Genomic DNA, 26,362 nt, shown 5'->3' with positions numbered 1-26,362 from the left:
GTAGAATAATTCTCTCCCTTTGAAAAATGCACACAAGACACAAAGATTGTGCTCAACAGGTTTACTCAGACTGGACTCTTAAATGCTCAAGAAAAAGGCACAGATTAAAAGAGACTCTGATGACTCTTTTGAACACAGAAAATGGGATTTTGTTTATAAGAAAAAAAAAATACTGCTATGAATTGTATGGGCTGAAAAAGTCAAATATTCTTCTCTGTTCCTAATTATTGGCCTTCATTACAATGGAATTTAAATTAAATTGTATAAACATATGAAATAAAGTCTCAGTATTAGGAACTTTTTCTTTTGTTTCCTCTATGTACAAATCTTAGTATACAATTTTTACTTTTCATTATACATTTACTACATACTCTTTTCCAAACTGTGTGAGAGCAACTGCAAAATATGTGTTTCAAGAAAATGCTTTGCATTCAGAGAGAATCCACGTGCTTTCTTGGCTGGCAGTGCCAATCAGAATTTAGGAAGAGATGACAGGTTAGGGAGAGTATCCACTCAAATGTAATCATCCTCTACCGGTTCACCATTGACATCACAGTAATGGATGAAGATAGCCACCACACGTTGGAATACACCTTTTTTCATCTGGCGCAGTTCAGAGATCTCTTCTCCTATTGTTTCCATACAGATGTCTGCAGACAATTGTCCTTTCCTTCGGGGTGCATAAATAGTAGCTGTGGAAGTCACATAAGAACAAAAACTAGAGTCTTTCCCATAAAGAAATTCACAAGCGTATCTGTTTTGCATTAAATGAGATTAAGATTGGAAAACAAAGCAAACGGAAAAATCTTCCATTGAGCAACCACGTTTAAGGAATATTATTCAAGCAGAAAAGGTATTCTGCCTTCCCCATGTTTAAACCTTTTGATAGCTCCAATACTCATTTAATGTATGCAAAATCCATATGTCTGTGAGTGAAGGGAATCCCAGCGCATAACAAAGCCTTCCTCCTGAGACTTATCTGACATGCTTTCAGGTTATCCGTTTCAGTGATCACTTAAATGTTTTATAAACAAGAGCAATTAGGGATAAAGCAGCAGCCTTGCCTTTATTTTTTATGGCTTTAACATCATGTTTAATCTAATTACTCTTTTAAATCAAACACATATCAATTTTTTATAATTCAGACTACGTACTAAACTACAAGCATTAAGTCTATGAATCAGTTTCAAATAAAATAAAAATAAAAAAAAGAAACCACAGAGAAAGGTATAGCCAAAAAAGATTTCTTCCTCATCCTCTTGAGCTTTATTCCCTTGAACTGGAGCTAGATAAGAATATCCAAAACAATGTCAATTAAAAATACCTCTAATGAAGAAGATTCTAAGATTTTCCTAATTAAATAGTGGAAGTACCTATTTTTCCCTGCTACCAAGCAAGGTTCTTAGTTGAGCCCTAGGAACTGCTCACTGTAATATTTTATAAGATGAGCTCCTAAATAGAAAGAGGTCTAACTATCCTAAACTCTAACCCACGTCATCTCTGTTTCAGAGTTTTCAAGTCCAGTTCTTTCCTCTTTTCTCCCAAGTTTCTGTGACTCTCATTTCTCTTTGCTGGACTGTCTTCAGCCTACCTTAACCACCCTTCATAAAGCAAAGCCAGAGGCAGTAGTCCAGCTGAGCTTTCATGCCAGTAAACTCCACAGAACATGAATCGCTGGGACTACGCATCACAATGTTAGTTTTGTATGTCTTTTAAATGCACTCATTCTTCTGGATATGACAATCCCATCACGTTTTTAGGCTAAGCACCAGACTGGTGCTCTGATTTTGTCAGTATTAGGGGTCTCCAGCTGGTCAATACCCTGTTGTAGCACTATGGACCTTTCCTCTGCTGGACCCCCTCCTCATCCAGCGCCCAACACTGCTAGTAGTTATTTACAGTCTACCAAAAATAGCATAAGAATTAGAAAACTGAAAAATAAAGGAATGCATTGTCAGCTTGGGACCAAGCAACAAGTTAAAGTTCTTTGAACACATCAAAAAAGATTACTCACTTCTCTCATCATCCTCAAAGTCATATCTAGCATAGCTGTTTGGCTCTGCTGTTCTCAGTGATCTCAACCATGGGAAGTCAGTAATCATGGAGTAAGGGGCGCCATCCACAATGCCTAGAAGACAGACAGGATGAGGATATGAAGAGGACAATGTCACTCCTGCAGCATCAGCACCCTTCATCAAGTAAAATTCACTGATATCACATAGAGTGGTCACTCTAATGCAGGAAAAGCACCTCCTCACTTCAGTTCCCCCACTCTGTGCCAAAGGTCCTCCACTTTCCTCACAAGAATTACTACTATTCATGTCTCTTGTAACTTGATGCAAAGTTACTTATCTTAGGAAGAGACTGATCATCAGCTTTCAGCTCTCTATAAACACTCACCTTCTAAAGTGTAAATATCTCGTCCCCAAGGGTACTTAGTGTATTTCTTCAGGTCTTCATCAGTTCGTGTAGCTTCAGGGAAGAATTCATATTTAATAAGCTCTCTAGAGAGAAGGACGAAGAGATTACAGCCAGTAGCAATAGGAAATGCGAAGGCAGAAGGGAGAAAAACTAAATGGGAAATCCTACTACACAACCTTTCCTTTAATGAGCCTGAATCCATAGAAACACTCCTCTAAGACCCTCACACAAACTCAGTATGCAATCCCTTCACTTTTGAGAGTAACTGCAGAAAATACATATGGTTTAGATGAGCAACCAATTAAGCCACCTTTTAAGCATAGCTTTCTATCTGTAAGGAACAATCCAGCATAGCTGCAACTAAACAAAACTTCAAAAGTAAATTTGTTCTCTTAGTCATTTTAGTGAAAAACCAGGACAATAAAAACACTGGTTTAACACAGTTGGATGAGAGCCACTGTATACAATTCCCTGCTGCTGGGAATTTTTGCTCCTCAGTAAGGAGCTGATAATGACTGCACATCATCTTCCCCAGAAACTAACATTATTTCTTGGAGTAAATCAGTCTTTCTCTTTTTTTAATAAAAGGAACTTGTTCTCAGATTTGAAGATATTCCTCAGCCATCCTGACTGCTTCAATGTTCAATTGCATTACTGTGGATGGAATAGAACTGGAGAATTCTACAGTATTTTTCATATGGTTAGGTTTATTTAATCTACATTTTGTATTAGATACATCTTGACATTGAAATTCTACACTGGACCATCTAGAATTCAACCTTTGCTAGTCAACAAACTTTTTTTTTTTTTTTTTTTTTAATTTGGCTAACAGAATACAGCAAGTCTACAGCTTGACTGAAGCTGTAGGTGCTGAATCAGGATTGAATACCTTTTCTGTAAAGTTATTGAAGGGCAAGTACTCACTGGTTGATATTTGCTATTGTGTCCATCCAGCTCCGAATGCGCACCTTATTGCGGACATTAGGTGGGTTACTGAATTCATGAATTATGCAAATGTGGTATGGATAAGGGCCACTAAATATCTTTTGCTCGAGAGTCAACGTGTCTACCTGTGAAAGGCAGCAAAGAGATTTGTAACCAAGAGAAACAAAGAGATGTGATTTTAGAGTCAAGAGCAGACATCTACCAAATCCCCCAAATTCTGGGGGAAAGAAATTTTAACAGCATACATAATCAAATACGTGATAAAGCGGAGTACAACTTTCCTAGTACAGCTTTGCCAACGAATCTTCTCAAGCAGTAGAATCTGATGGGAAATATCTGTTTTCTGATTTCACAACTCCAATATGTAAGTAAACTTTCATAAAATCACATAATGGTCTAAACTATGTTCACTTTCTCAGAATTTGTCTCTGGCTTAGGGGGAGGGGTTGTTTTTTGGTCGTTTGGGTGGCTTGTTTTGTTTTGTTTTTCCTAACAGTCTTACCACTGTCCTCTAAGAGCTAAAGCAAGAGATGTGGTTTCAAAGAAAAGCCAGCTTTTATATCAAATCATTCTTTCCTCGTTGGTCAGGCAAACTGAGCCAGAAAAAGCATTACTTTGCATGACAGAAGCAGCACAGTATAATACAGAATGCTCTGGTGAGAGTGATAAAGTCAAAAAACCATTCTGAATCTTAAATTAAGCCCTCTTAATTACTTGCCAAATGACCTCAACAATTCACTAAATGTCAGTGCTTACATCTCCTACACGTAATCTGAGGGAGGAAAGGGTGGCTGCCAGTACCACAACTGTCTTGGAACAGTGTTTAGCATCAAAAAAGATGCATCTTTCAGCAAAGTAGTATTCAAAACACTACCTGCTGTTACTAAATCTAATAGGACATAGGTTAAAGATTTCAGATACCTATGCCTACGTCATGCTTCTGCTTATACAGAACTACAAGCTGACTTAGTAGCATCTAGGTTCTTACAGTTACTTTTAGTTATTCAGTTTGGAATGAATTCAATGCATCATGATTTTTTACAGTATCTTCTAATGCAATGAATATTGGAGATGGTAACATTAAGTCTTAAAATTCAGTATCATCCAAGTTCCAGATCTGTAATAAAAGCCTTGATGGTCTAAAGTTTTAATAAACAAGTTTCTCAGAGTTGTGTTCTTGTAACATTTACATTTCTTGCATTAATTGAAAAACACATGAAGCCAAGAGTGGTGAAAGAATACAAGCAGAACTTCAGATCTGTTCATGATTAAATGATAAATGAAAGTTGGTTGTGTACCTGTTGCATTGGACGAAGATAAATGATCCGGTTTCTTTCTGGTGGCATCCTGAGAATCTGATCCAGAACCTGATCCATGTTTAACTTCTTGCACTGGGCATAGTCAAACCGATTGACAACTGGTGCATTTTCTACTTTTAAGTGTTTCAATACACGGCACCTTGTAGCTATAAATCAGCAAACAAAATTATTAAAAGAAATACAATACTGAAAAGACCTTAGAAGCCTCCCATCAGAGATTTTCAAAGTCAATTGTTTCAAAAGAAGGCAAACAAGTAATGTAAGTAATAGACAATTACTGAAGTAGTTTGGATAGCTGGCAACTTAAGTATATCAAAGAAATAGACCAGCTGTTCATTTCTTCCACATTATGATCAAACTTCTAATTTGTGAACTTGTAAGAAGAGTCCTTTTAAAAGGGCATGTCCAATTTAATCTAACAATAACCTTTTTCTCTCTTTTTTCCTTTCACAAAGCCCCCTGAAATGGTCCATGGACTGCCACAACTGAAAACCACTGACTTCAAAAATCAGATCAAATACAGAGTATTGTGAAGCCACACAATGTAAAATAAAGCTATTTCCTTTCTAGCAATGATGCTCACCTAATCAAAACTAGTTCAAAATTAATATATGTTCTGAAGTATTCTGGAATAAAGAAATAATTTCTTCATTCTCTGCTAAGTAGAGATACCTCATCTCAGAAGAAAAAGTGTTATTTGTCATAGATGTTGCAGAAAACAATAAATGACCCAATGCTTCAATACAGAACTAGTCACATACCCTGGCATGTGAATCTAATACAGCCTAAGTGCCATAATTTAAAACAGATTTTTATCATGTCAAGGAGGAAAGTATCATCATGTCAGCTAAACAATCTATAGAAGCAGGAAGAAATGAGAGAAAAAACAAGGTACTCTGAAACTCATTTCATCAGCTTCCAATTACTGTATTATCACTCTTCAATAAACATCTCATCTTCTTGTCATGTAATTTCACCTGTTGATTTTCAGATATTAATCTTTATTAAACCTGTTACAACTTATAAGGGAAGAGACATTCAAACTGAGAAGCAGTAATATTTGGTGTTCTAAACATCAGTCTGATATGTAGCAAAGCAGCTGATGAACACAAAATAAGCAGTGGACTGATTTTAATTTTCAGAAATTTCTACTAATGCTAGGTGGAGGAGGTACACATGACATTAACTACATACCATGTATGAACATCATTTTGGGACAGTCTTTCAGTACCAAATCTGTTATTCCACAATTGGTCAAGGTGATTCCAACAAGGTTTTTGGATTTCAAAGTCAGTACCTGGTGAAAATTAAAAAAAAAAAAAAAAGAAAAAAAAAAGAAATCATCTATCAGGGTAAAAACAAAGAAAAAAATAAAATAAACTGAATTTTAAAAGATACTGCCAGATACAGAAGGATATTAACTGGATACTAATCAATATAACACAGCTTCTGTTTGCAACACGTACTTCAGACAACCAGGCTACTGATGGCAATGAGAAAAAAAGAACATGCTGCTGATCAGATGATGTTGCTGATCAGCAACATCACAAAACACAAAAGAACAAATTCACAAGACTAAAAAGAGAAGTCATATCAGAAAGCACAATTTCTATCAGAAAACCTAAGTATCATCTGTCAGGAACTTCAAATTCTCTACTATTCAATTTCTGTTTTTCAACCACGATGACAAAAATGGCAATTCTGGACAGTTACATTGTTTAAACACAAGAAAGAAGGCATGGCAGAGAATTATGGTTTGAACTTCCCGTACTAATGTATTTTACCAGTGCTATCTCAGAGGAAAACCTCACACGGAGGGTTGAAAATTATATATGTAACCTACTTAATCCTCTAGAGATAGAAAAATAAAGCATGCATCAAACTCGAGCAGAATCATTTCCAATAGCATGAGCATAGGGAGAATGTAATAAGAAAGGATTTTGGGGGGGGTTTATCTAAATTTTTCAAAGTTTTATCACTAAAAATTCTAGCAAAACTTCGCAGCCCAAGAATGAAGCTGACAAATTATACAAAGAAGATTAAACAGAGTTCTATTAAAACAAAGTAAACACATGTAAAGAGAAAAAAGAAGCACTCTGCAATGGCTTCTTTCAGTTCCAGCAATTTAAGCTATTTCTTGTAACCACAGGTAGTTAAATTTAAAAAAATAAAACAATACTGTTCTTTCAAAATGGCATATTTTAAGAAGAAAAATCACGTACACAAAAATATCTTTTATGCTAATTACAAAAGCTGTAATGCATCCTAGTAGCCAGAAAAACATAATGGGACACATTCACAAAAGCTATCTTAAATCAGCATGGCTAAGTTCTTCACTGGACAGAGAGGGCAAAATAAATGCAGGAGGCTCCTCTACAGCAGAACTCAGAAGAGAAGTTTCAGTTAGATGTTCAGAGTCACTCTCTGAAACAACCTCATGCTCGGCTAGAATATAAGCCTTGGGTAAACAGCCTCAATACAGTGAAGCCAGACCTTGCAATTTTGCCTCCCATAACTGATCTTCACTGCAGAAAAATTAACTCATGTTACTTATATACTAAGAGAACCTCCACCCTGCAAACTAACAGCTGAGTTGCTATGTCCAGAGGTCATTATGTATCCCATGTTTCTTTTTAAGAGCAGTAGCCTATGCTGTCATTTAAAAATATATATGCCAGAGAATAAATTTTTTTCCTGCATATCAAGAAGGACACTGTAGGAAGGCAGGACTTCATGCAGCACTATAGCCAGGAGCATCTGACAAACTTCAAGTTTAGCTTTAGCTTATACTTTGCTCCGCTCAGGCCAGAGTATCATTGCACCTAACAGAGAAATTTCCTGTATATAGTTAAGATCAAAGAGAGCAGCAACATCAGTTACAACTCATCTGGCTCTAGACGGAGGACAAGCTTGTATAATTATATCATTATCCATAAGCATCCCCAGCTGATAAACCGTAGAAAGTGAAGAAAAAGACCTTACTTGAACATGATCATCTTCAATAACTGGATCACTTGTACTTGTGGACTTGTCAGCTGTCCTTTTCCGCTTTGTGGTTTGCCGTGGCTTTGGCTTAGCTACCTCTGGAAACAGAAAACCAGAAAAATCTTTCCTCTGTTTACATTTCAGGATAACAACAGAGGCATTCCCTAGCTGCAAACACCCAATAAGAACATACATTTCTTACATAAGCAGATCAAAATACCTGTCTGGCTTGAAAACAACTATATCACTTTTCCTTGCACAAAAACCAGTTTCAGGTTTGTTGCTCAGTATCATTCATACTAAGTAACTTGGGGCAGGGGGGTGGGCTGTTTATGGATGAAAACACAGGAATGCTGAACCTACAAAGTTCAGCATCACAGAAAGATGCAGAGCCAAGAAAAGAATAGAAGATTGTTAGGTTACACTTGGTTCTCTGCAGCAAACAGAACATTCTTGACAAATACAAGAACCAAAGTAGCTTTAATGCTTTAAAGAGTAGAAATAATCTCAAGCTGCTCAAAAGTCTGCTCTTTATAACTGTCACTAAGTTTTTCCTAATATGGCAAAGGATGCCCAGGTATAAAATACTCAGATGTTCCCAAGCTGCTTCTTACTCCATTTCATGTACCAGTGACATCAAATTCCTGCTTGATTTAAAAGGTGAGGCTTTGGAAAGAAATTATGATAGATGACCACCCTTACTTCCTACAGTAAGAGACAAAAAATGCCCTAGAATTAATTTTCTGTGATTAACAGATCAAAATGAGAAATTATTTTACTGAAATTAAGCTTCGGCTTTTTTGTTAAAACATATGGCATGTTCACAAAGATCCACAATAAAGATAGAAGTGCAAAACATTAGAGACTATATATGAACTACTTCATGCTATGCTACCATTAACATTAAAAAATATCTCTTTTCCTACTTAACTTCATCAAATTCCACCAATACATGTAAACTATTAATTAACATGTGACATTCAGTGGGCCTATGAGCTCCAGAATTCAGGCTACTGCTTTAGAGGATCTACAGCTTGAAAGATTAGTATTAAGTACTCAGCTTTGTGGCACCCATGAATCATCATCTCCAGAGAAATTTTTTGACAGTTCCTAGAGTATCTACAGATAGTGAAATACTTCCTAGCTATATTATAGGAAAAACTTTCCAATTTTGTGTTTAATTGTTCAAGGTGCAACCCAAGGCCAAGCAATCTTTACAGAAGGTTTAATATAACATGCATTCTAAAATGTGAAAAGCTTGCTTCACTACAAATGCAGACTAAAACAAGTTTTAAAAAAACCCACATTTTTTACAAGAAAAAGCGTGGCTTAAATAAAAATCAAAATTACACACTTGAGTCATCCTTTAGCCAACTAGTCTGTGGTGATAATGCTTTCAAAATTTCACTGTCTTTAATATTTGACTTGTTCCACTGTTTAATACGAGTAAAAAATTTGTAAGGGGAAAAAAACTTCTACTATCAAATACAGGTTTGTTTTACAGAAGCCAAAAACCACAATGTCATTTATGCTAGAATAATAGAAAGCAGTCATATTCAAGGCACATTTTTAGACTATTTATGGAAAAAAATTTCCAACTCTGCAACAAAGCATTTTCAGGTTATACTCTAATGAGTTGTATATCCTATCCTAGTGAAGAAAAGCACTGTAACAGCCAGGCAGAAGAAGCCTCACTGTCCTATGTATTAAACACAGATTTAAAAGATAAAATGACACATCAAGTCTCTTCCTCAAGCATCAGCTAATATCTGATGCTTCAAAGAGGAAAATAAGTGCATAAAGGTATACACATAACTGCATGGGGCTGGGCAAACAGTTCTGACTTGTACAGGCTAAATATAGGAAATACTGAGACGTTTTTCTCCGTGAGCAGAACAGATCTTTTTCCTAACAACTGAAACATGAAAACAGAGATACTTTCAGAAAGACACCCTAATTTAATGTTTAGATCTGACTGACTTCATGTTTTTGTAATGGATGAGGATAGAGAAGAAATATTTTCTTTTCATTTTTGTAGACTAGTTACTAATCATAGTGGAGCAAGGTAGAAAACAGACATTTTAAATTTAATATCAAGATCATTTCTTCAATATGAGATGCATCTAGCTACAGAACAATATCCTAGGTGATTTAGGTTTTGTTAACACTTGAGAAGATTAAGACAAACTGGAAAGACACTAGGACGTATTGTGTTTGAATCATTGAACGTTAACAGAGATACAAATTTGCTATGAATCTCTTCTACCTCCAATGCATGCAGCTCTGTAACTAGCACTTTTCATTTTTCAGTTTCATTTTACTTGCTAGATATCTCAGCAAAGAATCCTGGATATATGACGTAATTATAAAGTGTGCTATGCCAGACTAAGATGATTATTTTGGAAAGCGAGTATATTTGGAAGAAACAGCAAGTGTCCCTCTCACATGTATTCTTTTCTCCCAACATATCTGGCTTCATTCAAGCCCTTCAGGATTTTGGTTTTATTTTATTGTTTTGTTTGGTTTACAGGATGCAAAGCAAGAACCTATCCAACAAAAAGACAATCTTCAATAAGTTCGATCACTACACCTTATACGCTTGCAAGTAGAATTGAATAGGCAGGTGCACAAGTTTGGCTCAATTATAATTATGGCTTTCTTTATTGGCTGATAAAGTATCAGTTACTAACTTCTGCCTTCTTGCTAAGATCTGAGCATACCTGCTGTCTTCTTCCTTTTAAAGGGAGAATTTTAATGGGGGAGACAGTCTTATGTTTCAATGAATAACAGCCTTCACAGGAAGAGAGAAGCTGTCAAAAGAAGTTGCATTTGGTTTTCAAATGAGTAAATCAAACACTGTTTAGTATGTACGGATAACACATACAGAAATACTTGCAAGGAGAAAAAAGTCACTGGCACTCTTTCAGAGAGATCTGTTATTTTACCTAGCTATGGCAGTGAAGTCAGCCATTTCTGTTCCATCAATATTCTGACCCTTTAACAAACCAATTAGTTTTAAATGATTAACCAATAAACTTCATGTTTAGCTTCAGTATTATCTGTGGGTGTTGCAGTTATTCAATACTATCTCATGCCAGCACAGTAGTTTACTCAGATATTAATATAGGTCATACCTGACTCTGACACCAGAGGGACATGGGACAGCTTGCTTCTAGCTCTTGTTAGTGGTCGGCGAGGATACTCTTCCTTATACTCCATTTCACAGCTCCTTCTCTGTGAGCCCATGCTCTCCTCCTCACTGGCAGGCCCACAGGCGCTCCCACTAGTCCTCTCATCACTTGTCTCTCCTGGAGGCCCACAGTTTGGCAGAGTCCTAAGTGCAAAATCTGACCCAGCGCTGTTTGGTCCATTCCTGGAGGCTCCACTCGTGGATGGGCATTCCCCATCGCAACACCCACTAGTCCTCTGTTGTGCATCCTGTGGCTTGTAGCAGGAACACCTGGAACAAACAGAGCTCTCCTCAGTCTCTCTCTTGCTGGAACCTTCACTTTTACAAGGCGAGCAGACACACTGCCTGGATTCATCTCCAATTGCTGGACTGGTGCCAGCAGAGTGGCTATTAGCTGTCTGTGCACAGTCAGGGCTAGGAGAAACAGCACTGCAGGAGCTGGATGTTCCCGTTGATCCTGTAGCATTACTGCAGCCTGGGTAAGAATCCTTGCTTTTGTTCCTTTCAGGCATGTCACTTGCTGCTTTCATGTCTGCTTTAATCTGCTCACTTGTTACTTGACAACCTTTCTCACAGCTGCTTTCCTCAGTATGGAACTGCTTTGTCTGGCCCACTTGGCTGGCACTACATCTCTTCCGCAGTGGTGTCTTGCCTTTTCCCCTCACTGTAAGAGTTAAGCAAGAGAGAACAATGAGACAACCTAATACACAGTTTAAATAAATGCTGAGTGCTACTCTGTTAGAGACTACTTAAAACAGAAGGCAGCCTAGAGGCCAATGACAAGTCTTGTCAGGACCATACCACTATTCACATGCTATGGTAATTAGTAGTATTTCTAGCCGTTGCTGAATCTCTGTAATGTCTTGCAGCTATTTTTGTAGTGATGTGCTGGGGTGTTTGTCAGTAAATGAGATACATAATTGCCAGAGAGACTAATATGTTCACAAAGCAGCTAACTGGTTAAAAAGGCCGAAGCATAAAAATATGAAAAGCACACTGATAATAGGCTCCTGTTTTCTTAAATATGAGGAATAAATCTGAAGAATTAAATAGTAACATAGACAGGACTAAAGTTCATGCTTTCAATAGCAATCCTTAGCTCCCCGTCCTGGGTAGTGAAAGTGGTGTCAATAGGTTACAGTAGACTCAGTTTATAGATGAATAAAAAACCATAGCGCACAGTGTACAAATAGCAATTGGAACTTAATGTCTACTGTCTTAATCCTCTCAGCTAACTACACTAAACCAAGCCTGGAAAAAACATTATTGGCACTACAAAAGTTTATGCAAATTGTCTCCAAACACAGGTTCTTTCAAACCTCAAACCACAACTGACATCTACACTATAAGCACAGCACTCTACAGATTTCCAAGTTCAAACCACCAGTCTTGAAATGTACTAAAATGACAGGGAGGCTGATGTGTAGGGAGTATACTAGTTACAATAGGAAGATACTTGATCCATTACAGCTTTGATATGTTCTAGGCTTTGCAGAAATTAAACCAGTACTAGACCAGTACGTTTCTCAGTCCTTCACAATGCAAGATCCTTATGTTAACTGCTTCACTAAGTATTTGTTAAGGCCTAATACTGTATGTACTTCATCTGTCAATTATTTATAGATCAAAAATCGACTTCAACTTCCTCCTTTCTTGTGTACATAAGAAACTACTTCACTTAGAATACAAAATTCAGGAAATAGCATGTCATCTATGTTGCTGGCAAGGACGTATATCATATGGCATCGGAAGCAGGACTCGGACTTGATGCCACAGATGTGCAGGTTATAGCTGTAAACTCAAAAGACCGGGAATGTCCTTTTCTATGACTCTCTATAGCTGTCATACTACAATGAAGTTCTAGACTTCTAACTCTGAATAAGTCATAATAATATATATACACTAATAATAATAATAATACACATACACATGCTGTAATAGTAAGTGTTGTTCAGAAGTGAAGACAGTACTGAACATCAGCCTGAGAATTCTAAATAATCTCCAAAGCTCCCATCAAAGTAAAGTTGATCTTAAAGTGCCCCCTTCAGGACACTCCCACAGGGCCCCAATGAACCAAAAGATGTCTACAACTCTCACGCATTTGCCCCAATGGTTACATTTTGTTTCAGCAGCAGTGCTCTGACAGATGAATCATATAGACAACATAGCTGCAAATTTGGCTTCACAGACATGATAAATTCTGTGCACTTGGAAATCCAAAAGAGTTGCAGGTTTCTGCATGCAAAGCAGTGCAGCACCACTATCCCTGTGTTTCTGTACAGCAACTATGTGATAGGAGCTCAGAGACACGTGTCCTTACACCTTAATTCTAGATTTACAACAGGAAGAAAAGAGTACGGGGCAAACAAACAAGCATGCCTGTTACAAAGCTAGAAATAAAACTGAACAAGGTGGAAAGACTGAACTTAAGAATAAATTTTGCTTAACAGTGCCCAGGAACCAATGTGTTCCACACCTGAAGGTTCTCTAGTTTCCACTGGATCCCTGCTTTTCTCTTCACCATCTGAGTAATTCTGTGCAATGCTGTTAGAGATGCAGGCTCTTGAAGTCCCCATGTTTTCTTCCTCATCCTCACTGTCTGAATCATGGACAGTAATAGGTGCTGCTTTTACGACAGGCTGAATGCCACTTGGTCCTGAAAACAGTAGAATACCAACAGTTCATGTAAAAATAAGCCAAGCATGGATTAAAGGGCTGAAGAACTTCTAGAATTGCTTTACAAAATGACAAGAGATGAATTTGATTCAATTTACCCAACCATTCTGTGGGTCCCTCATTAAAATCCAAATACAAGAAGAGCAAAACACTGTATTTCAGCATTAAAGAACTCTAGTTTGGAAGGGGAAGAGTGTCACAATGTAAGACAAAACACAGGTTTTCTGTAATGTTTCTCTACTTCAGAACAGTTTAAAGGTTCTTCCACAATAGTATGAGTAACTGCACCAATTCATATTATAAGCAGTCCCTGAAACCTTCACCACAAAGACAGAAATGTTGGTCAGAACATCTGCAATTATCCTGCTAAATCCCACCACTGGAAGTGGAAAGGAGAAGCATGAATTATCAAGCTTCAGTATAAATGTGCTTTGTTAGTTACCTCTCTTGGCTACTAACTGAAGGCATTAACCAATCACAATGATGTATCTGCCTGTGAGTAACACAGGAAATGAACATGAAGTTAAATAACCTTTTCAGGAGCTATCTTGAAAAAGTGAACAGATCCAGCATACGTGTATGTTAATGTTGTTGGCATATTTAGTAGAAAACTATGTTGTCCAGCAAATAGTGGCTATAAAAAAAAAAAATCAAGACTGCCTTATGTCACTAATACAAATGCAGTTAACATTGGAACAAATTGTTCTGGCTTAAAAAAGAAAAAAAGGCAAAAAAGAATCTACATGCTGCAGTGAAAGAAGTAAGGTAGTGAACACCAACATAGGAACATGACAAGTTCATTCAGGCATTCTGTCGTGGTTTAACCCCAGCCAGCAACTAAGCACCACGCAGCTGCTCTATCACTCCCCCTCCTCAACTGGACAGGGGAGAGAAAATACAAAGAAAGGCTTGTGGGTCGAGATAAGGACAGGGAGAGATCATGTACCAATTACTGTCATGGGCAAAACAGACTCAACTGGGGGAAAACTAATTTAATTTATTGCCAATCAAACCAGAATAGAGTAATGAGAAATAAAACCAAATCTTAAAACACCTTCCCCCCACCCCTCCCTTCTTCCCGGGCACAGCTTCACTCCCAAATTCTCTACCTAGCCCCTCCCCCCCAGCAGCACAGGGGGACGGGGAATTGGGCTTACAGTCAGTTCATCACACGTTGTCTCTGCTGCTCCTTCCTCCTCAGGGGCAGGACTCCTCACACTCTTCCCCTGCTCCAGCGTGGGGTCCCTCCCAAGGGAGACAGTTCTCCATGAACTTCTCCAACCTGGGTCCTTCCCACGGGCAGCAGTTCTTCATGAACTGCTCCAGCACGGATCCCTTCAACTGGCTGCAGTCCTTCAGGAACAGACTGCTCCAGCGTGGGCTCCTCTCTCCACAGGGCCACAGGTCCCGCCAGGAGCCTGCTCCAGCACAGGCTTCCCACGGGGTCGCAGCCTCCTTTGGGCATCCACCTGCTCTGGCATGGTGTCCTCCCCGGGCTGCAGGTGGATATCTGCTCCACCGTGTACCTCCCTGGGCTACAGGGGGACAGCCTGCCTCACCATGGTCTTCCCCACGGGCTGCAGGGGAATCTCTGCTCCAGTGCCTAGAGCACCTCTGCCCCACTCCTTCTTCACTCACCTTGGTGTCTGCAGGGTTGTTTCTCTTACATGTTCTCACTCCTCTCTATGGCTGCAATTTCTGTGCCCCAGCAACTTTTTTTCCCTTCTTAAATATGTTATCACACAGGCACTACCACCATCGCTGAGGCTCGGCCTTGCCCAGCAGCAGGTCTGTCTTGGAGCCAGCTGGCATTGGCTCTATCGGATATAGGGGAAGCTTCTAGCAGCTACTCACAGAAGCCACCCCTGTAGCCCTGACACTACCAAAACCTTGCCATGCAGCCCCAATACAGCTTTGGAGTCTTTTATTACACTGGGCACACAAATAAGGCTTTAAGATCAAGATATTTTACTCCATATGCAAAAGAAAACTGGGGACTGTGAAACAGACTTTAAACCAGAATAAATTTCTTCACAGCAGTAAGCTGTGCTAGCATCATTATTCCAAACACAGCAGACAATCCAGTTGAAGAAAACCATCCAAAACCAGCCTTACACTGAAAATTTAGCCCCTCAGGAAGGGGATACCAAAAAGGTAGTTTCTTCCAAAAACAAGAGTTACCTGCTTGCTCTTCATCAACCTCCATCGGAACAACAGCCTGGCTGTGAGCCGGGAGCTCATTCTGGCCCTGCCCAGCAGCCATCCCTTCTTCCTGCGCCACCTCCTCCATCTCATTCAGTGCTGAAAAGATTAAGATGAGGTCAAGAAGAGGAAACAGAAGGAACAGAGCCCATAAGCATAGGAGGAATTCAACCGGTACCCACAGAGAGTCAGAGAATCATCAAGAAATAAGTAATAGCTGCCTTGATTCCTTCAGTGAATCTCTAGGTTGCAAGAAGTCTCTCACAGATTTGTTCTACATCTCTTTAGCCAAGGCCCCAGCCTAACTTCTGGGGTTTACTTCTCCCAAATCTGCTACTCCTCCTCAAAAGTCTTGTTCTACTGCAGTAAGCAGCACAACCAGGCTTTACATATTCACTCCCTCCAATGAATTCTGCCTTTGCTGGGTAAATTTAAAAATATACCATCTGACACTGCAATGTACTCCCAGCTCTGACCAGAGTTGCCTAGAAAACATTTCACACTTCCACAGATGAGTATCACACTGAAACTCTACACTGCTAAGATCTGTACCGATATATATCACTGAATTGTAATGGGCCTATAACAGCTATTAGATACAATATAAAGACAGCTTTTATCACACAGGTATCAGAGATGTGCAGACAGCCCTCAGAAAAGATTGAAGTTACGTACCAGAACTGAAAGAGCAACAAGCTTTCAATCTACATTTGTATCTTCTCTAGGACCCTATGTAAGTGGCAATGCAAACAAAATCACTCCCTACAAAAGTTCACAAAGATCAGAGATTACCCTCAGCTGCAATCTGCTGCTCTTCAGCTTGACCATCTTGCCGCAGCTCATTCTCCTCATTCTGGTCATTTGGGTGTTGGTGATTGTTGTGGTGGATGTTTGGGTTATTGTTATTCTGGTGGTTATTGTTGTTGTCATTGTCATTGTTAGAGTTCTGATTGCTGACTAGGGCAGATGAGACACCAATTCCTGTGCCTGCACTTAGGCCCACACGAGCACAACCCTGACAACAAAGAGCAACTATTAAGATTTGAAAACACAGATACATTATCTCAACAACGTATTCTAATGCCAACAGAAAAAGCGTTCTGTCAGTAGTATCCAGGACAGCAGAACAATATGCACGTGGAGAACAGGGAAATCATTGCTAATACTTCCTTATGCTACACATTGCAGAGATCCATCTTAAGTTTGGCAACCCAGAAAACTAACACTCTGTTAAACTCTTAATGAAAGGGAACTCCACAAAGCATATAATCTTACGTTATTAAATTGTATTTCATTTGCTATGAGATCATACAACATCAATACAAATAGCAGATTATATAGTCTTCCCAGAAAACCGTAGCCTCGAGATAAAATTAATTATCAAAGTATTTTTTTTACATAGGCTATTTTCTTACATTGCAACAGCTGTTACAAAGATTTGTGTTACATTGTGGAAACGGGACAACAAAGAAATAAAATTCCTAAGCTCTGAAAGCACTCCAACAGGAGAACAGTACCCCCATTTCACCCACTACAAAATCATAAAAATGCCTTAACATTGTAAACAGATCCCTAAGCCTGAAAAAATCATACAAAAAGCAGCAGCAAAATGAAGTAGCACCAGAGACCTCAACAGAAACACAGAATCAATGTGAGTCTTATTTCCTGGTCACATATTCATACAATATCATACCTTGCCTCTGCTCCCACCTGCAGAAGAAGCATCATTCTCCCTAACATATGATAATAGCAACTGCAAACCAAAGCCATTTATTTACCAAGCTATTTAATTACAACTTTTAAAAGACTGCATAACAGCTGGAGCTTACCATATTTCCACTGAGCTGGCAACAATAAAAAGCAAAACCGTTCCCCGACAGACTCACCTTAGGAGGTTCTCGGAACATCTGGTCCAGAGAAATAAATTCTAAGCTTGGCAATAACTCAATGAACTGACTAAAAGAATCTAGCTTTATCGCATGGCATCGCACCAGGGTGAGGTCAACCAGTCGGGTCCACCTTGAATGATCTGCGGAAGAGAAGAGATGCATTTCCTGAAGGATTCCTATCTCACTTTTTTTTCATTATACCCTTTTCAGATTTGAGAGTAGACATCTTCTTTATCTCCATTCTGACTGTTACCAGCATCTTTCTGGTTCCAAACCAAGCATCATCTACTGTACTTAATAAGAAATAGAACAAGCAGTACTATGAGCAGAAAAACTCTGGTTTAGTATCACAGCAATTCATGTAACATCTCTAAAATTTCAAAGGTGTGCAATACCTGTGATCCAATTATTTGGGTTATGTAGATGTGGGCAGTTGTAAATGACCAGATACTTGATGCAAGAAAAAACTTCATTTACAGCTTTCATACCAATATCTGTAATAATTCCTGGATTTTCAACCACATCAGCCAAGCCGTACTTCACCAAGTCTCCATTCGTCATTTTACCTATGAAAAAGGTTGAAAACACAGCAGTAAATTCCAGAAACTTGTCTTTTATAGCATGATTTTCTAACTCCCTATTTTAGTTCAATTTTGCAAAATGGATCAGATTATTACTTCAATTCAATAAAGCTAAGACTTTCCCAATTTCAGTAGGAGTTTCAGGCAGTGAAGAAAAACATATTTGGCTGTATGATATCACCAGCCTCAATATGGGTATGTTAATATTCTTTTTAATCACTCTTACAAAATTATTGAAAACACACCAACTTATTTAATCCTTGTATTTGTCAAATAATTTATGTACATAAAAAAATGTCATACACTGTAATAAAAACTCATCAACATATCCTAGATGAAGAGTTTCAAACTGTGGAAATTCCAGTTCAGCCATCTTCAGAGCAGAAAAAACACCATCTTTGGTCAAGGAAGGCTGGATCCGCACTTCATGCAACCTGAATGCAATTAAGAATTGTTCCTATTAAAAGGCATGCCAAAACACAATCGCCATAGAAACCACTCAAGAAGCCCTCTCATAATAAGAAGAAATATTCTTTCAAAAATGGCAGGATTAAGAGGGTATTTGTTGTATCTTTATGGCAATATTAGGCAGTTACATAGCAATATAGTTGTGAGACTGACAGCACCACACTTTTCAGACATAGGTCTAAGAAAAAGGCTTATGACACAAAGTGATTCAGAAATAGACATAACTCCAGTTATTTTAACCACATAATACTCCTGTTCTGTAAAGTTTAAATGTTCATTCTTTCAATTTTTGAAGTTTGTTCTATTTCTTCATGTTCTTTGACTTCATTACTAAGATACTTATTTTGAGAAAGGAGAAGGGGGGAAAAGAAAGATCTAAAGGCCCATACCTTCGTGCAGCAGTTATGATGAGGTAGCCAAGATCCACTTCGAGTGCATTCTTGCAAGCTCCCAGAACTATAGTGTGCAAATTCCTAAAACCTCCTGGCAAATAAAAAATAAAAAATTAGTTCACTTCAGTCACCCATCACAACCTTAAGCCTTATACATTTCCACCAGTGTTGTCTGGACAAATGAATTAACAAAACACATCTTTTTTAGCAAATCAATAAAACACATATTTGCACCCAACTCCCCTCCAATCCTGCTAGTTCTACTCACCAGCAAATGCAACTGGAGGGTTAGCTTACCAGTCAATAGTTCATTGCAGTTAAAAGATCAAAACAATACTCAATACGGAGCCATATTTAGCACCATAACCATAGTTCCAAACTTGATACCTTTAAAATAATGATCAAGAAAGGATATGCTACAGACAAAAAAAATGCTTCACATGCCTCCAGTATTTTGTAATATTTTTATTTATCTGGTTTTTTTGTTTTAAGTACATGGGATAAGAAGTTTCATACCTGATCTCCAGCTATCTTCTACCACGTGCTGGATAAGTCCTCCAAGAAATGGAACGCGAACCAGTTCTAAATGCTCCAAATTTCGAGCAGAAGCCAGGCCTGTCACTAGGGGAACATACTTCAGAGAATTTGTGGGTCCTACACAGAACAAACCAACATAGACAAAGAAGGTTTCTCACTTAACAACATTGAACGTATCGCACTAAAGAATTTTAAAATGTCCACATATATCCATCTAGATCAGGAAGTCAACAGAACTACATAACACCAAATAATTTACAGGAGCAGGATACATTTCTACCCAACACCTTGAATAAAACAATGACTGTTTTCAGAATCCTGTGTTCTAAGATTTCCATTTACAGTTGGTGCCTATACAGCTTTAATAGAATTAGATTTCCTACATGCTAAAACATCCCCTCCATATATGAATCCCTCTTACCGGCACAGTTCCTCATGACAAAAGCACGTAAGCTGATACAAAGGAAATCTTTAAAAGGCTGTGGTTTGGTGAGTCTCACCCACTTCAAATAAAGATGCCTCAGCATTGGGATACAAGGAATCTCAGGGACGTTCACCCCTAATAATACATAAACAAAACAAACATTTTAAACAAGGTTTAAACTATAAACTCTAGGATAGATTTCTTTGGATTAACATTCTGGCTTTAAAAAGGAAGTCTTGTCTTTGCTATGTGGCATGTGAGAAAAACTGTAAACATTTTAAGCACAACTTCTTCACCTTAGTCTGTCAACACAGTTTTTTAGAATTTGCCCTTTGGGCCTGCTATCATATATATAGCACCTAATATTTCAAAAATGCCACATGCCAAATTTCCTCTCTTAAAAAGAATTACAATCTTGCAGAGTTTCAAAGCCTTTAAATTCACCTGTGTTGAAACCAACTACTTCACCATTACCACACTCACCTACTAAGTGCAAAGTCTGAATTTTAGCTCCTATAGGAATTTTCAGCTTGTTCTCAGGAGGAATGGGAAAAGCACCATTACGATTACGAAACTTCCCTAAAATGTGAACTTGTGGCATGTATGTCCAAATAGCTTCCACCAGCTCTAAATGAGAGGTCTCAACACCCTGGATAAAAGGAAGCAAAGCAAACGCTCTAACACCAGTTCAAGCAACAACATCCTCTTAACCACGTAAACTTCTCAATAACACAAAATACATAATGCAATGTGTTATTTCACTTTTAATTTGTAGCCAGACCTGCCTCTTTAAAAGCAGAGGGATCAGAGTTTTAATTCATTTCTGGACTTAAGAGCACCTGTGATTCCCACTGGTGCAACTAAAAATAGTACTCAATTGCAAATATTGTCACAGTTAACTGTTACTCTGTACAGCCAGATCTGAATAAAACCCTGGGTCTGAACACAAAGCCCTGTAAGCAATGAGTCCCTGCCACATTTCTTCCGCTCTGTTAACATGCATCACCTCAGCTGCTGAAGGAGGTTCTCTCTTGAGTCTAACCACTCACCAGCAGATTTGGACAGGCCTGCAAAGCCTCTAAAACTCCAGGAATACTGAAAGCTTCATGGCCACGGACTCTGCGTCTTTCAAGATACCTGGGATGAAGACCATAAAGTTGTTCAATGTCTGGCATCTTCCTCAGCAGCGTTAGGAAACTGGAATCAGTGAAACCTAAGATGACAACAGCAGATTTGGTATTTGTGTGACAGTAAACACCTAGCTGTAAAGGAAAAGCCAAATACATTGTTCTTTATATGGCAGTATAAATTCGACAACGTCGAAAGATATACTCAGTGAAGCAATAGCTTGTCTTCTACTTCCAGATTCTAGAAATCATGACCTACATACTCTTCTGCCTTGAATTTTGCAGGCTTGCTATAGGTTTCCTTCAGTGGAGTTGCATGGCTACAGGGTTAACTATACTTTCTCCCTTCTCAAATGAAGCACCTCTGCAGACTGTCAGGCTTTTTCTCTCTATCTTTCCTGGAATTCCATTTATCAACTACATGGCTCAAAAATGCCCAGCTGGATCAGTTATATGCAGTTCATCACTATTCACCACAGCTCACAATTCTCAAAGAAATAAAACAGTTTCTTAAAGCAAAGGATTATTTTAATCTAACATAAGACAACACATACAAAGGATTTTAAACTAGTAAGTTACCTGTATTTACATCTATCTAAGGTTAGGTCTAACCATCTACCTGATATTAGCCCTAATAAATCTAACTTTGCAGATCCTCTAACTTTTAGAATTCACTCATTTTATCTCTCTCCCCCAGCAAATCCCAGCAGTGTAATTTATATCCAACAGAAATCCTAATACTCACAGGGTTGACCTAGGTTGCCAAATTTATCTATTGATCTGAAGATGGCTTGAGGTGTGACATCAAAACTTATTTATTCTTACATTGTTAAGTGTTGGCAGATGAGTTGCTCTCTCATTCCATTGTATTTTTTCCTGCCTGCATGCAAACAGCCTCTTCTTGGATTAACCCTTGGATTAACTCCCTTACAATAATCAGACAAACACAGATTGTATTTACAGATTGCTACAGAGAATCCTCATTTCTGCTACAGTAGTATCTAACATATATATCCATACACACACAGAGATAAATTTTCCAAACCACATACACAAGGAAGCCACCCAAATCTCACAGAAGTCAAAAGGAATTAAACATCTAACTCCTTTTACTGCTTTTGAAAATTTACCCTACATATGTCATTATAAATACCAGGATAGCACAGACAGTTTTGCTCAATACCACTTTAATGCCATATCTTGAGTGAGTGCATTACTCACCAGTGGGCATGTATTCCCACCAACGGCCTGCACATAGATCCACAACCTTCACTACTCGCAGATAAAGAGTGACTGCTTCCTTCAGCTTCCGGGACAGGCATTCCATGCACATGATATCCTGCAAGGGAAGGTACCTTTGGGAGAGGAAAAAACACCCCTCTGATTTATCAAAGGTGGATCCTTTTCGACTTTTTCCAAACTAAAGAGCATCCCTAGCATGACTACACAAATTCATGTATTTCTAACACCTAATAACATTAATTCAAAGAGAATTTTCACACCATGCTCTAATAAAGTGTGAAATTTTGCTAAGCACAATGACTCACCAGTTTTTGACACTGAATATAGGATATTTAAGGTACAAATATAATATAAAAATGGAGAGATGCTTTAGTTCTCTAATAAATACTGCTGACCGAACCATTTGCCACAATAGTTTCTACATGGTTTAATTAAAGGTACTTTCACCTTCTAGTACATACTAGCATGCTCAATTTGCAAACATTTTGGAAAGCTACTGTTTTTAAAGAACTTGTCAGTAAGGTATTATGTTTTGAATATAATAGGCTTAAGCAAACATCTTGGAGAAGGACTGTGCTGTAGGGAAGATTATATACTCATCCAAGTTCCCTTCCGCACACTATGAGGCAGATGCAACAATTTCAAACCATGCACCTCAACTATGTACTACCCGAGACATATTTCTGCACTGAAATCAATATTAAAACACTTGTTACCATACACTGGTGAACAGAATTAAATCACTTATTTATTTCTTCTTCATTCTACCATTCATGACATTCACATAAATTAATTTTCAAAGTATCCAAATGAATTCTGGGACTGAAAAAAACATTTAGCACCCCTTTTTATCCAGTTTTTATCCACCAGTTCACTCATGGTACCTCTACACTTTGTGAATACTATGTGACACAAGCATCAATGCAGGTAAATTGAGAATAAAATAGAAAACAATATAATAATAAACAATAAATTGACTTCCAACAAGCTGTTTACCTAAAGATGTGGCAAAGCACTTCATGAGAGAGTTGGTTCATGTAATCTTTTGGCTCATCAGCTTTGGTAGACTCAGAGCCTTCCCTGTTCACTGAGCATGGTTTCACATTTTTCCGCCGGGGACCCATATTTGCAATGATTTCTGATGAAAGAAAATGTTCACAATGTTATGCAAATTCAGTGCAACTGAAAGAGAAAAGGGACAGAGTAGAGGAGGACACACCAGTTAAGCTTTGTTTACTGAAAAAAACCCAGTAAAATCTGCCAATAAAGATGAGCCCCAGTACAGCTGAATTGAGTTAACTAAGAAATAGAAAAATTCTTCCAACAAGTTATAGTTTGCCTAGCACACGAGGTCTCAGACAAAACCTGACAATTATTAGATAAACTAGGAACTAGAAAGTTCCTCTAAGCTAAGGGAAATTAACAAAGAGGAAAATCACCACAGGTTTCATCACAGATCAATTCTTCTGTGTGAATAACATGTCTTCAGGATACCATCCACACACTAGTTGACCAAGACAAATCACAGGAAAGCTGTGCAAAGACTACAGAGGTTACCAAGCAAATACTAACTAGTCATATTCCAGTGAAAAAGAAAGCCCAAAGCCTCTATCTAGCAGAAAAATAAATAATTTCCCTTTTAGAAAAAACAGGCTCCTACTGATCATTCCCCAAAAATGCCCTATTAAATGTCCTCAAACTAGCTCTTCTTAGAGGTTAGAATACCAAATAAAATATTCAGGTTGCTTAGTTAAAGATCAAAGCTCCAGAAAAAACTGAAAGACCTTGCCTCAGCAGCAACGTGCAGGATATCCTCTCCTCTTTCCCCTTACTGAATTAACGTGTTCATGTCTACATTGTTCCTGAGTACACATACAGACACAGGAGGACTGAAATAACAATAATATATGTTTCATTTAAAAACATACAAATTGATTACAAGTAGTAACAAATAAGTAACTAAAATAAATATGAACTTAATGTTAATATTAGAATAACTGAATTAACACCTCATGCAGATGAACGGCATGAGAAACGTCTTCACTACTGCTATTTAGCTGAGGAATGCTTTCTAGTAAGTAGGGTAAAGCATCATTAACTCAGTAAACCTGTTTAACAGGTTGAATACCAAAATTCAGTGGATGAGAAGAAAGAACTTTAAAAAAAGACAGATTTTGGAAAACTTATCAGAGATGTGTCTGTTACTGCATTCACTGTGATGTAAATATACCACAGTGTTTGCTTCACATTATGGGAAGTGGCAACTGGGAAGACAAAGTACCTCATAAAAATGAAAAAGAGAAATTTTGCCTTCTCCAGCACAAGGTATTTATATACTAGCACAAAATTTGTAATATTGATAGCTTCACTGTGATCTAATTGTTGACAAATGTGCTTTCACACATTTTTGTATGCATTTTAAATTAACAATGGTATGTTGTAATAATTAATTTTATTTAAAATGTTATTCTAAAAATATTAAAATAACTAAACTAGCACCTTCTGCCCATCAACAGCATGAAACATATCTCTACTCCTTTGGATTGGCTGGGACTTCTTCAGCAAAAGCTAGACACTGAGTTTGCTGCCTGCACACATACTACTCTCCCTTTTGGTGCACACTGGAAGGGTTTAGTATGTTCATAATACTGCACTGTAATGTTGTTCAACTTCATGAAGCCCCAAATTGACTTCAAGCTACTTATGAGATTGCATTCCAATGAAAATAAGTATTACACAGACTCCCAGTGAATGTCACCTGATGACTCAGTTTGAACAGAGGGCAGGATACAACGCAAAAAATTCTAGATTGATGCAGACACATGACGGAGTACAATACAGCAGTATTTAAAGGACAGCATTAAAAGGACTGTGATTTAAAGTAAGAAAAAGAAATGTATTAACAAAGAGACCAGCATATAGGGAAAATGTCTGAAAGAATACTGTAAGATTTAAATGCAATGAGCACAACCTGCCCTCTGAGTTTGGACTGTAGCTTAGTTTGGCTTCTGCCATTAAGTAAAGGGGAAAAAGAATGACCTAGCCTCTTATGAGGCAGCAGTTTCTGCAAAATACATGCCCCTCTTGACGCTATTTTGAGCTAACGCATGCAGCTTTAACATCTCATTCTACATTAGGAAGCTGACCCCATTTAAAAAAAAAAAAAACAACCTTCAGATATTTAATAAACCTGACAAAACAGAGTTTTTGCTCTCCCCAACTCAATTAATTCAGGAGAGTCTTTGTATGAAACAACAGCTCAATGTGTTATCTTCTTGATTAATAACTACTACACTGAACCTAAAAAGCTTTAAAAGCCACGGGGAGACCCACACTGCCCCACAGAAATGACAGCTTTAGAGAAAATTTGGGAGAGGATAGCTAGGAACGGTCAGGCAAGTGCTAATTTAAGAGGCGTGTTTCCTTATGGGGAGAAGGAAAAAAAAAAAAAGGAACAAGTTTATTTTTGCTTAGATAAGCGATATAAAAGCAGGTTTTCCCACAGCCCTCTTCGCTGCAGCCGGCCCAAACGCCGCCGTTCCCTCAGCGAAGGGGGGGTGGGGGGTGCAGCCGCCCCTAACGCGGCGTCTCAGGGCCTCCCCTCTCCCCCGCAGCAGCAGGAAGGACAGCAGTTTTCCTCAGGGCCTGTCACGCCGGGGAACGGCCCTCACCGGCCCCGGGCCGGGCCGGGCCGGCCCGAGGCCCCGGTGCCGGACAACGGCAGCCCCAGCCGGCGAAGGGGGACAGCGGCACCGCTCCGCCCCACCAGGCCCACCCGCCGCGAGACGACGGGAGGCGGCAGCCTCCGGCTCACCGAGCTCCGCCGTACCCCCGCCGGCTCAGCCCCCCCGCCGCCGGCCCGTCGCTCCCTACCTGTCCCTCAGCGCCGCCCTGTTATTGTGGCCGCGGGGGAGGGCCAACCCCGGCAGCCGCTTCCTCCGCCTCCCCTTCCGCCAGCGCCGCC

The 26,362-nt window shown here is 38.7% G+C and overlaps 1 protein-coding gene across 10 annotated transcripts; it reads right to left on the bottom strand.

The window, feature by feature from the left end:
* Nucleotides 1-46: 46 nt before the first annotated feature.
* FBXO38 (F-box protein 38) lies at nt 47-26,362 on the bottom strand. 10 transcript variants are annotated; one of them, XM_069772954.1, is made up of 22 exons: nt 26,272-26,362; nt 23,395-23,580; nt 22,378-22,511; nt 21,079-21,242; nt 20,513-20,678; nt 20,027-20,164; nt 19,585-19,722; nt 19,066-19,159; nt 18,512-18,642; nt 18,023-18,193; nt 17,625-17,767; nt 16,531-16,753; nt 15,718-15,837; nt 13,337-13,516; nt 10,805-11,524; nt 7,668-7,768; nt 5,880-5,982; nt 4,665-4,831; nt 3,346-3,491; nt 2,401-2,504; nt 2,015-2,128; nt 47-692 (listed from the first exon to the last, which is right to left on the bottom strand). In XM_069772954.1, exons 2-22 carry the CDS (start codon nt 23,520-23,522, stop codon nt 514-516), a joined length of 3,564 nt encoding a protein of 1,187 aa, XP_069629055.1. In that variant the 5' UTR covers nt 23,523-23,580; nt 26,272-26,362; the 3' UTR covers nt 47-513. The 10 variants fall into 10 exon arrangements, with proteins under 10 accessions (XP_069629055.1, XP_069629058.1, XP_069629054.1 ...); XM_069772957.1 differs by having other exon boundaries at nt 21,079-21,166; nt 22,378-22,495; XM_069772953.1 differs by having other exon boundaries at nt 23,395-23,536; nt 26,272-26,360.

The sequence above is a fragment of the Haliaeetus albicilla genome, chromosome 27 (assembly GCF_947461875.1).
Source record: "Haliaeetus albicilla chromosome 27, bHalAlb1.1, whole genome shotgun sequence".
Lineage (NCBI taxonomy): Eukaryota > Metazoa > Chordata > Aves > Accipitriformes > Accipitridae > Haliaeetus > Haliaeetus albicilla.
Note: the sequence above shows the minus strand (reverse complement) of the source record. Positions and strands in the feature narration are given on the sequence as shown.